We start from the raw sequence: 13,625 nt of genomic DNA, 5'->3' as shown, positions 1-13,625 counted from the left end.
ACCGGCACGGCAATGCCGTTTTGGTTATTGTTACAAGGCCAGATCAGTCAATCATCCAGACTGTTGCCCTTGCAACTACTGAAAAGGCTGCTGCCCCTCTTCAGGAACCACACGTTTGTCTGGCCTCTCAACAGATACCCCTCCGTTGTGGTTGCACCTACGGTACGGCTATCTGTATCGCTGAGGCACGCAAGCCTCCCCACCAACGACAAGGTCCATGGTTCATGGGGGGGAAGTTTTTAATGGTTGCTGGAAATTTATTGGCAATGTGTGTTCCTGTACATTAGGCCCATTTTATTTTAACAAGTTAAGTAATTTTAGGTTTTTATGTAGATTGTTCATACTCCTAGTATTGATACTATGTTTTGAGCTATTGGTGGGAAATAGACACACATTACTTGCAACAAATTTCATTAAGGAATAAATATACTGAGATGTGGTGGTTAGAATACCAAGTTCCTTGAACTGGTTTCTATAGGATATTCTTGAAGCTGCACCAAAAATGAGTCTTATTACATGCTTTTGCACATTAAAAGCTTTTGCTTGGTTTGTTGAGTTACTCCAGAATTTGATCCCAAATGACGTAATAGAATGAAAGTGAGTGAAGTATGAAACTTTTTTGTATTTAGTCTCCTAAATCAGACATCATTCTCACTGCAAATACAGACTTGTTTAGGCGCTCCAGCAATGCTGTGGTATGCCCTTCCCAAGTTAATGTATTATCAACTTGTAATCCCAGAAATTTAACACTGTCACACTCTTCGATTTGCATGTCTTCATATGTTGTAAAAGTCTTTCCGCTCCCGGGATTGGAATGACTCCTTACCCTCTCCCTTAAAACCCACTTCCTTTCGTCTTCCCCTCTCCTTCCCTCTTTCCTGATGAGGCAACAGTTTGTTGCGAAAGCTTGAATGTTGCGAAAGCTTGAATTTTGTGTGTGTGTTTGTGTTTGTTTGTGTATCTATCGACCTGCCAGCGCTTTTGTTCGGTAAGTCACCTCATCTTTGTTTTTATATATAATTTTTCCCACGTGGAATGTTTCCTTCCATTATATCTATACATGACTTGCTATTTACTGCAATGTTTGTGTCATTTGCAAACAAAACAAATTTAGTGGCACTGTAATAAATGAGAGGCTATTAATGTACACAAAGATGGAACCTTGAGGAACACCACACTAAGACTGATTGCTTGCTCCACAGGTATTTCGCAACAACGCCCTTCGTTTCCTGTTAGTTAGGTAAAACTCAAATCATTTCGCCCCACTGTTGGTAACTCCATAATATTCTAATTTATTTAAGAGGATGCTGTGATTCACACAGTCAAAGGCTTTTGCAAGGTCACAAAATGCCAGTAGTATCTATTCTGTTGTCTAATGACTTACGTACATTCTCACTGTTCGTGTAAATAGCTTTATCTGTTTCAGACAACCTAAACTGTGACTTGGACAATATATTATATGCAATCAGATGCTTAAGGAGATATTTAAATGCAACCCTTTCAAATATGTTTGAAAAAGCCACAAAATAGAAATCAGTTTATAATTAGATGGTATCTCTTTATCACCCTTCTTTTAAAGAGTCTTAACTTCAGCATATTTTAACCAGTCTGGAAATGTTCCGCTGAGAAGAGATTGATTACACAAATAACTTAAGACAGAACTCAACTCACTTGAGCACTCTTTGAGTAACTTCATTGAAATGTTGTCGTAACCACTAGAATACTTTGATTTTAAAGATTTTATGATGGATGCTACTTTGGGAGATGTAAGTGTCATTTCCGTTCTGCTGAAGTTATTAGTAAAGACTTGTCTCAGATATTCCATTGCACTGTTAACTGAACCTGATAACCCTAACCTGTCAGTAACACAAGTACCTGTTTAAGAGGTTTGCAACACTACATGCTCTTGTTACCAATGTCTCATTTATTTTTCCAGCTCTCTGTTTCTCTTCCTTTTTGGGTCCATGTGTCTCTGTCTTCACTATATCCCATATAGTTTTTATTTCGTTATCTGATGTAATTATTTTTTTCTCATTATAAAGCCGCTTAGATTTCCGTATTACTTGCTTCAATATTTTGCAGTATTCTTTGTAATGCATTACAACGTTAACATCAGAGGTGTTTGCAGATAGTAGATACAGTCTCCTTTTTGTCCCACATGATTCTTATTCCTTGTGTAATCCGTGGTTTATTTTTAGACTTCTGTGTTATTTGAGTTACCTTTAGGAGAAAATCATTTTCAAAAGAGGAAGTACAGTTATTTATGAATGCTTTGTATTTTTCATTTGAGTCACAAGTATTGTAAAAATCTATACAGTTCATGTCTTTGAGTACTCTCCTAAAATTCTCAAGTTTTGACTGATTTATTACCCTTCTGTACTCAGATTTAATAGATTTTTTGTACTGACAAGTTTCAGCGTTTGGCAGAATATGCTGCATGTGATGATCAGATAGCCTATTTAGTACTGGTTTTGTGATATGTGCTGTTTGCCTTGATTTTTCTACAAAGATATTATCAATAGCAGTCTCGGAGCATTCACATATCCTAATTGCAAAGTTCACAGCAGGAATTAATGGAAAGACAGTGTTACTGATTCAATAAATCTACTTTAAAATCACCAGCAACCAAGGTTTCCTTTTTTTTATGTGAGCTTCCAGATTTTTAATGAAGAGTTTAAAGTTTTCGTATGGTGCTCTGTATATACTTACTATTGTAAAGAACTTGCTATGAAATTCTAATTCTTATGCTTAAGCTTCTAAGTGCTGCTCTGAGCAAAATTAATTAATATCAGTATTCTTGAAATTAAAACAGTTTCTGCTGATGAATGTGGCAATCCCTCCTTTCTCCATATTTTCTCCACAGGTGTAAAAAGCTAACTTGAATCCTGCAACATGTAACATATCTTTGTCATTGTCTGCTTTTCAGACATACTAAGTCCAAAAAATGGACTGATGCCTCATCTTTTATTTTTTTTTTTTTAAGAGAGAGAGAGAGAGAGAGAGAGAGAGAGAGAGAGGGCTGATTGGTTAGAAAATATAACTGCTTGCAATGGGCAACTTGCACTTGCACAGTAGCATGCACAATAAACAGTGTTTGAGAGCCAAAGTGATTTATATTTTTGTGGACTTCATTTTGTGAGAGTGCAGGTTACAATGTCTACAAAAATAACACACACACACACACACACACACACACACATATGCAATAAGTGGGTTATGACCAGTACTTATATGTCTCCATGCAAAATGGCATAATGTGGCTGACGGGTTTCTGGACCCTGTGTGATGTCTTTGAACAGCAGTCAGTATAGGTCAGTATAGAAATTCATTCAAATTTATCAAAGCTGAAAAAATAAAAAAATAAAAACAGTCTGCACAGAAAATCATGGGGCAAAGTTGATCTCTTGCTCGTTTTTAGAGTTGCAAAAATGTGTGTGGCTGAATGCAGTAATGTCAAAACTGAGAAATTCCATTCAGAGTCAACATATGGAAATCTGGTTTGGAGCTGTCTTCATTCTTTAATGTGTGATCACACTATTGACTACACGTTTTGGAATTTCAAGTGTAGATTTTATAAACATCCCCTCCCCTCTTACAGTTCTTTTGTTGAAACCAGAGTGTAATATTTCAAGAAATGGCGCATGCCTCATTGTTTTGAAGGTAGTAAAGTGAAATCCAATTCGAGACAGTCAAAAGTCCCTATTTATCAAATTGTATATAGGAGGTTTAGAAAGTGTCAAACATGCAAGTAGGCTAATGATTAGAAAATAGAGCAGAAGGTGTGTGTGTCAATCTCAACATAAAATTTTAATATGAATCTTGTTGTGATCTCTAGATGTGTAGTCTTCACAGTGCAGAAATGCCTCGCTGTTAGGAGTGTGAAAGGAGAAATACATGTTGAATGCAAATTGAAGCTGCATTTGTGTGGAAATGAATATGAACTTTATTTTCATTGATTGTTAATTAATGCTTAACTTACCTGATGTAGTGTCTTAAAGAGTGATTTTTTTCTGCAGTTCAACAATGGCAGATGAGCAGCAATTCTGTCTACGCTGGAATAACTTCCAGATGAACATAACATCCCAGTTTGAGGCATTACGTGATGAAGAAGACTTTGTGGATGTGACATTGGCTTGTGAGGGACAGCGTCTAAAAGCACATAAAGTTGTATTATCAGCTTGTAGTCCTTACTTCAAGGAACTTTTCAAGGTGAAATACTATTGAGGACCTTTACGATTTTATAAAATTTCACTTAATCTGGAAATATTAGGTATGGATTTATTTTGCAAAGTAGTCTGTGGTATTTGTAGATTATAATTCATCCTACAGTGTTGAAATGTTATCAGTGACTGCAGAATTATGTCAGAAGGTAATTGGAGTGACTGTAGCACATTTTGACTCAGTGGCCCAATTGTAATAAAATTTATGGTGTGTTATGTAACAGAAATGAGAAATAGTCAACTATTTCTAAGAAGAGATCTTTTGTTTTCGTTTAGTAGTTCAGGTGAATAAAATTTCTATGTGCACATAATGAATTCCTTTCACCCTATGGGAGACAGATGTTTAGCTTCCCGTGCCCAACCCCCTCTCCTCCCAGTATGTTAAAAAGAACATAAGTGGACTTCATTGCAGACGATTTTCATTTCACTTGTCTGTATTTTGTAGCTCTGGTGTAAAATATTAATTTGTGTGGGATGAAATACATGTTGTTAATTTCTGAATTACTGGAAAATAATAAATATATTTCATTGGTTCACTTGCAATGCTTTCTATGATTTCTTTTTTATGGAGTTGTATATGAATTTATCTGTTTTTGCAGAGTAATCCTTGCAAACATCCTATATTGTTCATGCGTGATGTGGAATTCAGACATTTGAAGTCTCTGGTAGAGTTCATGTATGCTGGAGAGGTCAATGTTGCACAGGCACAGTTATCAGCATTCCTTAGAACTGCAGAATCACTACAAATACGTGGACTCACAGAAGCACCACAGAGGCATTCAAGGGTGAGCAACAAAGTTTTTTTTAGAAATTTACTCTACCTGTTTCTACAGTTTCTTTAGAGGAAAACTGTATATGCTTTATAAAGTAGTTGTTACTGCAACTTGTCATATTGTTTGAGTGCCAGAAGATATTCACAACTACTGGACCAGTGGTCCAATCTCCAATTTGATATAATTTTACACAAGTTTCTTATACAATAATAATGACCTGCAAAAAATTTGAGCTCAAGATACAAAAGTTAAATGTTTATGTGCTATTATTAGGGCAATATATAATGTTAGGCAAACTCTACAACAGTCTCAACCAAATTTAAGGTGGCTAAGAATTGAAACTCGTGGTACTTCAGAGGAGATATTTGGAGCAGATGCACAAACACATGAAAATTTCAAGACAACGTCAATCACTATTTTCATATTACGTAAGGGCAAAGTTGTGGAGAAATCAGCCAGTGTTCTTGTTTGATTGCAGTCATTTTTGGACAGACACAATTTATTGAGTGATCTTTAGTGTCACAAAGTGAAGTTAAGTGTTATCAGTTGTACTAATTAGCAGCAGTTGTTTGAGAATATTCTAGAAGTTCCTGATACATAAACATGCCATAAAATTTTTTACACCAAATTAGTGCATACCTTGATGTGTTCTGCTAAATATTATCACATATTATTTTCTTTACTTTTGTTTCATTAGAAAGATCAGTTTTTGTCATCAGTAGGTGATTTTTATGAATGTACTCCACATGTTATGCAATTCAGTATTGAAAAATTCCTGGTGCTTTTAGAAAAGAAAAAACAACAACCCAGTGGGTTAAATTGGGTTTTTGGGATTTTTTTGTTATTGACAATTAAACAGTGCAATTTAAGTGCCACTCATTTTCTCCAACAACTGTCAAATGTTTCGTAGCCCTGGACCTTTTTAAAGCAGACAGCACGAATATTGCAGAAGCTGTCAAAGTATGGATGGATTTTTTTCCGATGTGGAACCCTATGGGAACGTAATGAAGAGTGAAAGGAACAAGCACTAGAACTCTTTCATTGTCTTGCTAATAGATTAAATTCAAGATTCAGGGGGGAAGATTATCTGCTGAACAAGAAGAAAGTGTAGAAAACTGGCTCGCAGAGCTGCATCCTGAGTGGATTGCAAGTTTTATGTCTTTTGGGAGTGATTATTATGATTATTTTCCTGCTAGTATGTTTTCTGATGCAGGTGAAACTTAGTTTTGCCCAAACAAATGGTAGAAGATAATGGAGCTGAAAACCACAATAAAAAAAGGAAACATACCAACACAGTTCATTACTTCTGTGAAAGCCTCATCTCCTGCCCCACCAGCACTATATTCTCCTGCAGGCTTGTTTGATCAAAATTAAAAGTTAATTTAGGAGAGGAAAGTGAGGAGAAATTAGTGAAGATCTATAAATTTCTGCATGCTTCCAAAAAGGACTAAATTGTGCTTTATAGTCGTTACAGTCTTACATCAAATAAAGTTTTCTTTGAAAGTGTGAATGTTGTTGAACAGTGTTAAAACACAATAAAATAAATTCTTGTGACAGTAAATACACGTCTTCAATAAATATGATAGCTCTTTTTAATTTTTGTAAGGCTAATTGTGTAAAATTTTATATGGGGTTTCTGGTGTTTTTTTTTTAAAGGAGCATGGTTTTTTAATTCTGGTTAAATTGCAACTATCCTGGGATGAGCCACAGTTTTCATGGGGCTGAGCTCTGCACCTGATGCTTTTTTGTGTTGATTTAAATCATCCTTTCGCTTGTAAAGTCTTGGACGTGTATAATAAATATTTCTAGATCATCTGTCTAAGCCTCACAAACTGTGTGCGAGAAGGAGATTTTGCATGGTGGTGGGTTGAACGATATGACGAATAGTGGCACATGTTGATTGCAGCTTGGTTGGTAGGTTTGTATTTGTTGTTGGCAGTTTCCAACAGTTGAAATGCAGTGCACATGCATATAGTCAGTGTGCATCTGGAGCAAGTGTCTAGGATTCATTTGTGTAATCATATGTAAGTTATTAGCAGCCTCTTCTCATTTTTAACTTATTTCCACCTTGGAATTTCACTATCATAAAGACTTTTAGCTGTGATTAAATATAGACATAAAGTAAATATATTGGCAAATATAGAAGATTATGACACCTAAAAATAACAAAAACTGTCAAATAGTAAATGTAACAACAGTTGGTGAATATTTGACAGTAGTATTTTTGAGTTCATCCAGAGGGTCTCCAAAACAAGCAAAACCTCTTTTTAGTATGAAAAAACTACTCTATGTAACTAAATAAAAATTAAGGAAATAGGAGGTGACAATATGTAGCAACAGAATAAAACCCAAAGGGAAGGAGAGACATAGGTCTATCAATGAAATGATTGACATAGGTACAATTATTTGAATATGGAACTGGTGTATGCTTAATGACAAATTTGATAAAAAATATTTAGATGTGGTTGAATAGTTACCACTTCTGAAATATTCAAGAATACTTTCTGCAACTTGATAAAACTGTTAGCAGGTAACTTCTATGCAGAGCCACTAAATGGCACTCCCATGACACAAATTTTAAGTGTAGTGGGCACAAAAAGCTATGTATCTAATCCAGATATCTCTCTTGGACTACTACTAGTTTGAGTTCTAAGGCATCTTAAAATTAGCCTAAACTTTTGTATAACACACACAAAATTTTGCAGCCTACCACTGAAAGTCTCCTAAAACTTTCAATTTTTGTATCTTGAGCTCAAATTTTTCCCAGTGAAGTTTTATTATACAGACAAGTATGTGCAACATTTTATTCGGGTTGGAAGTGGTGAAGTGAGGCTGATTCATAAAACTGATCCACTTAATGTGAAAGGGTCCTGTTAAGCTTTATTGTGGGTTTAATATTCTACAAGTGGCACTTTTGTCAGTTTGACTGCTTAGGAAACCTTTTAGCAGTATTTCCCACTGCCTGCATTGCACTCAGTATTTTGAAGGTGCAACTGTATAGGATTGAACTACTGACTGAGAAATACTACTGTTAGACATACAAAGTGAAATGGTAACAGTCAGAATGTCATTTGTACATGCACTTGGTACTGGTGTGACTGCACAACAGAACTCAATTTTTGTAATAAAAGGGAAAGTTGTAGAGAATTCATTGTAATCTGAAAGTTATTCCATGTATTTTTAAAATATCCGTGATCTTGAGAGAGCTATCCATTATTTTTGCTTTACCGTATTGTACAGGGTGATTATAGTTAAAGCTATACTTTCAAAATGCTGCAGGAATAATACCACTGGTCAGGATGATGTCAAATTGCAACAGAATATTATTGAAGAAGGGGGAAACGTATAGCAGAAGAAAATAAAAAATAGTGTGAAAATTGATCAATAGATGGTGCTTTACATGTCAGGATATGTAAATGAAAACACGCTAGGTACATGGCTTTTCCTCCTTTCCCACGTGTGACAGTCACTATGACTGTCTCAATGCAGGATCGCACTCTGCTTGTAAAGCTGTATTACAAGAATGATGAATGTGCACACGTCAGTCTGCAGAAGTTCTGGACACTGAAGGGTTTGATAAAAGGCGTTGGTCCGATGATTGCCGTGGGTCTGGAGAAAATTGTTCGAAAATTTGAAAAGATGGGTTCTTTTGGTGTGCAACCTGGTAGAGGGAGGAAACAAATTAATTCTATGTCAGTGGAAGCAGCCACAGCAATCCAGAAGGAGATGAGTGGTGGTGTGCAAATGTGTAGTGCACGGAGAATTGCCCGAACATTGGACATACACGTGAGCACGGTGTGTAAAATCCTACGAAACATCCTTCTTTGCTATCCATTCAAAATTACCCAGGTGCACGAGTTGCTTCCTGTTGACCTGCCAGCAAGAGAGACCTTTGGTTTAGAATTTCTTGCTCGAATGGAAGTGGACAATGATTGGCTGTGGAAGATTTTGTGGACAGAGAAGCCCACTTCCATTTAACAGGATATGTCAATACACAGAATTGTTGAATATGGGCAATGGAAAATCCACACGCAAATCAAACAGTACCACTTCGTCCTGAAAAGGTCACTCTGTGGTTCGGGTTTATGGCATCATTTATCATAAGGCCATATTTTCTCGAAGAGACAGGTGCTTCTGGTCCTGTTACCTGTACCGTCACTGGTAAGCACTATGAGTGTCTTTTGCACAATCATGTCATTCCAGCTCTCCAACAGTGTGGATGGGATCATTTTTATGCAAGATGGCACACCTCTGCACTTTGCAAATCCAGTTAAGCAGCTGCTGAAGCGCCATTTTGGAAATGGTAGAATTGTTGTTGTTGTTGTGGTCTTCAGTCTTAAGATTGGTTTGATGCAGCTCTCCATGCTACTCTATCCTGTGCAAGCTTCTTCATCTCCCAGTACCTACTGCAACCTACATCCTTCTGAATCTGTTTAGTGTATTCATCTCTTGGTCTTCCTCTAAGATTTTTACCCTCCACGCTGCCCTTCAATGCTAAATTGGTGATCCCTTGATGCCTCAGAACATGTCCTACCAACTGATCCTTTCTTCTAGTCAAGTTGTGCCACAAATTTCTCTTCTCCCCAATTCAATTCAATACCTCCTCATTATTTATGTGATCTACCCATCTAATCTTCAGCATTCTTCTGTAGCACCACATTTCAAAAGCTTCTATTCTCTTCTTGTCCAAACTATTTATCGTCCATGTTTCACTTCCATACATGGCTACACTCCATACAAATACTTTCAGAAACGACTTCCTGACCCTTAAATCTATACTCGATGTTAACAAATTTCTCTTCTTCGGAAACACTTTCCTTGCCATTGCCAGTCTACATTTTATATCCTCTCTACCTTGATCATCATCGGTTATTTTGCTCCCCAAATAGCAAAACTCCTTTACTACTTTAAGTGTCTCATTTCCCAATCTAATTCCCTCAGAATCACCCGACTTAATTCGACTACATTTCATTATCCTCGTTTTGCTTTTGTTGATGTTTATCAGCTGCAATTTCGCTACAGCCTGGTCGTCCCAATCACTTGATCTTAATACATTTGACTTCTGGCTGTGGGGCTATCAGAAAGATGTTGTGTTTGGTGTTCCGATTGCAAACTTAGCTGCACTGAAGGCATGCATTGCGCAACACTTACTGAACGTGACCCCGGAAACTCTCCGATCAGTTGTGGAACATATGTTTCTCGATTTCAGCTTGTTGCAGAAAATGGTGGACAGCATATTGAACATGTTTTGTGCCAGTCTCATGGAAATTCATAATCTGATTTGATTTTGATTGATGCTTTTCATGCGGTTTTTGGCTTCAGGACAATTAAAAACCATTTTTCCCCTCCAATGTAATATGACCTTTCTGTGGTGGATGGGCATACGTAACTAACAGCATCGCACCAGTACACCCATGCACACTAAGTAGTAGAGTTTGTTTAACGTTAAATGTAAACTGTAGGCATTGTTGTATGATTCATTTGTCACTTGTAGTCAACCACTGTTAAATTATGATGCTTACAGAGCCATCTATTGCTGCATTTTGTAACTGTTTATTTGTCTTATGCCACACGTTTTCCCCCTTCTCCAATAATAGTCTGTTGCAATTTGATGTCATTCTGACCAGTGGTGTTATTTCTACAACGGCTTGAATGTTTAATTTTAATTATAATCACCTTGTATGTGTCCCAAGAATAAATCACTTTTAAATAAAACTTTGTTGGCCATATTTGGTTATTTTTTTTTAATAACTGATTGTGGTCTTGCACTGCATGGTAACTACCAAAATATAGTATTAAAGAAGGAGAAGACTGAAGAAATCCAACATGTGCTCATGAAAGAATTTTTTATATTAAAATGAGTGAGTGACAGTGACAGCCCTAAAGAATCTGATTGTGTTTATGATAAAGGAAAATGGCATATCTCTTGATGCTGTCTTTACATCAACTCAGAGGTGTAATTTACAGTTTGCATGAACTTTAAGGTGTTGCCACAAGAGCCAATAAATTAACAAAACATATCATACAAAGAATGCCAACATAACATAATAGGCTAGTTAAAAATATCTTCTCATCAAGTGTTTGCAGCAAAAAACACACAGAAAACGTCGTGAAATGTATGAGCTTTCAGAGCCAGTGGCCTCCCCAGGGGGCTCACCACCATTTGGCGGGTTTGTGCTTGTCTACCATGGGGCCCCAGCCTTTGCAGCATCATTTCACTTCCATGCTGCATGTCTATCCTCTTGCTATTCTTTTTCCCCTCCCTTGGGGAACATGTCTGGGGTGCTATTGGGAATGTTCCGCATTGTCCATCGCTGACATAAGAACAGTCTCACCACTGTTTTTCGCTCCCTTTTCCTTTTTCTGTTTACCTTCTCCTATCCTTCCACCATTTTGAATTTGAGGTTTCCCCCCTCTTCCTCCCTGTGTGCTTCTGAAGGCCGACCCACGCATCTTGACATATAACAGGTGACAGGGTAACACGTAATTCCCAGCCCCAGCTCAACAGGTAGGGTTCGCGTGTAGCCCCTGGTACAGGCCATGCACAGGGTGGGGTGGTTGCCTGAGTTCCTACCTTCCCAAATTGCAGATTGATCCCTCTGTCAGGCGTTTGGGAGGTGTGAACAATCACCTAATGTGGGTGTGCCTCTTCTGATGGGGGGCCACCAGGGAAGGAGTGTGCCACCAGAGATGCTGGCAATCATGGGGATTTTCTCGCAATGAGCCAATCATCTTCACAGTCAATGGCTACAAAATGTAAATGGAGTGAGGCTAACAATTCAAAGACCCTCCCAGCTGCACTACGGTTCCTCGTGATTTCACGTACTGAAGACGGTCAGTCTTTTGCTACGGTAAATCAGTTTATTATTCAGAAAGGTGTTGATGCAATTCCTGCCCCTGTGAAATCTTGCTCTTGTTTATGCAATGGCATGTTGCTTTTGGAGACTACTTCTGATTCTCAAGCACAACAACTGCTTGCAGCTTTGCTCCTCCACGGCTATCCTGTTGTGTTGAGGCCCAGAGAACTCTGAATTCTTCCCATGGTGTTATTTACACTAGGCCGCTCAAAGGTCCGACCGTGGCCGAAATCCTATTGTACCTATCTGATCAGGGTGTTACTGCTGTCCATCGGGTGATATAAAATGTCGATTCCTTCTTAGTGTCCACATGCACTCTTTTTCTCACCTTTGATAGAGTGGTGCTTCCGTCCAAGATCAAAGCAGGCTATGAAATTATCACAGTTCGACCATACATTCTGACCCTGATGCGCTTCTACCGGTGTCACCCTCAAATGTCACACCCGGCCAAATGTGTAACCTGTGGTAGGGGTGTGCACGAGGGCGATTGTCCACCTCTTTCTCTCCGTTATATCAACTGCAGTGGTGACCATGCTGTGATGAAGCAAGCTGGGATATTTTTTTACTTGCCCTCTTGTTTTGCCATCTGCCTCCTTAAAATTCGTTTTTCTTTTTTGACTAATTACTATTAACAGACGTGAGTTTGTATGGTAAGACAGAGATTTAGGAACCAGGTTTTAAATTGTAAGACATTTCCAGGGCAGATGTGGATTCTGAACACAATCTATTGGTTATGAACTGTAGATTAAAACTGAAGAAACTGCAAAAAGGCGGGAATTTAAAGAGATGGGACCTGGATAAACTGACTAAACCAGAGGTTGTACAGTTTCAGGAAGAGCATAAGGGAACAATTGACAGGAATGGAGGAAAAAAATACGGTAGAGGAAGAATGGGTAGCTTTGAGGGATGAAGTAGTGAAGGCAGCAGAGCATCAAGTGAGTAAAAAGATGAGGACTTGTAGAAATCCTTGGGTAACAGAAGAAATATTGAATTTAATTGATGAAAGGAGAAAATATAAAAATGCAGTAAATGAAGCAGGCAAAAAGGAATATGAACATGTCAAAAATGAGATTGTCAGGAAGTGCAAAATGGCTAAGCAGGGATGCTAGAGGACAAATGTAAGGATGTAGAGGCTTATCTCACTAGGGTAAGATAGATATTGCCTACAGGAAAATTGAAGATACCACTGGTATGAATATCAAGAGCTCAGATGGAAACCCAGTTCTAGGTAAAGAAGGGAAAGCAGAAAGGTGGAAGGAGTATATAGAGGGTCTATACAAGGGCGATGTACTTTAGGACAATATTATGGAAATGGAAGAGGATGTAGATGAAGATGAAATGGGAGATATGATACTGCGTGAAGAGAGTGACAGGGCACTGAAAGACCTGAGTTGAAACAAGGCCCCCGGAGTAGACAACATTCCATTAGAACTACTGATAGCCTTGGGAGAGCCAGTCCCGACAAAACTCTACCATCTGGTGAGCAAGATGTATGAGACAGGTGAAATACCCTCAGACTTCAAGAAGAATATAATAATTCCAATCCCAAAGAAAGCAGGTGTTGACAAATGTGAAAATTACCGAACTATCAGTTTAATAAGTCACGGCTGCAAAATACTAACACGAATTCTTTACAGACGAATGGAAAAACTAGTAGAAGCCGACATCGGGGAAGATCAGTTTGGAAACTGTAGAAGTATTGGAACACGTGAGGCAATACTGACCCTAAGGCTTATCTTAAAAGATAAATTAGGGAAAGGCAAACCTACATTTCT

At 37.9% G+C, this 13,625-nt stretch overlaps 1 protein-coding gene across 5 annotated transcripts in view; it reads left to right on the top strand.

The window, feature by feature from the left end:
* The window catches only part of LOC126475985 (protein abrupt-like), a 270,298-nt gene that overhangs the window by 23,579 nt on the left and 233,094 nt on the right, over positions 1 to 13,625 (top strand). For all 5 annotated transcript variants that reach the window (XM_050103511.1, XM_050103507.1, XM_050103510.1 and 2 more), the window contains exons 2-3: positions 4,017 to 4,209; positions 4,820 to 5,005. In XM_050103511.1, the coding sequence (XP_049959468.1) occupies positions 4,017 to 4,209; positions 4,820 to 5,005 (379 nt within the window). The remainder of the gene's footprint in view (positions 1 to 4,016; positions 4,210 to 4,819; positions 5,006 to 13,625) is intronic.

Source organism: Schistocerca serialis, chromosome 1 (assembly GCF_023864345.2).
Source record: "Schistocerca serialis cubense isolate TAMUIC-IGC-003099 chromosome 1, iqSchSeri2.2, whole genome shotgun sequence".
Lineage (NCBI taxonomy): Eukaryota > Metazoa > Arthropoda > Insecta > Orthoptera > Acrididae > Schistocerca > Schistocerca serialis.
This window is presented reverse-complemented; position numbering and strand designations above follow the sequence as displayed.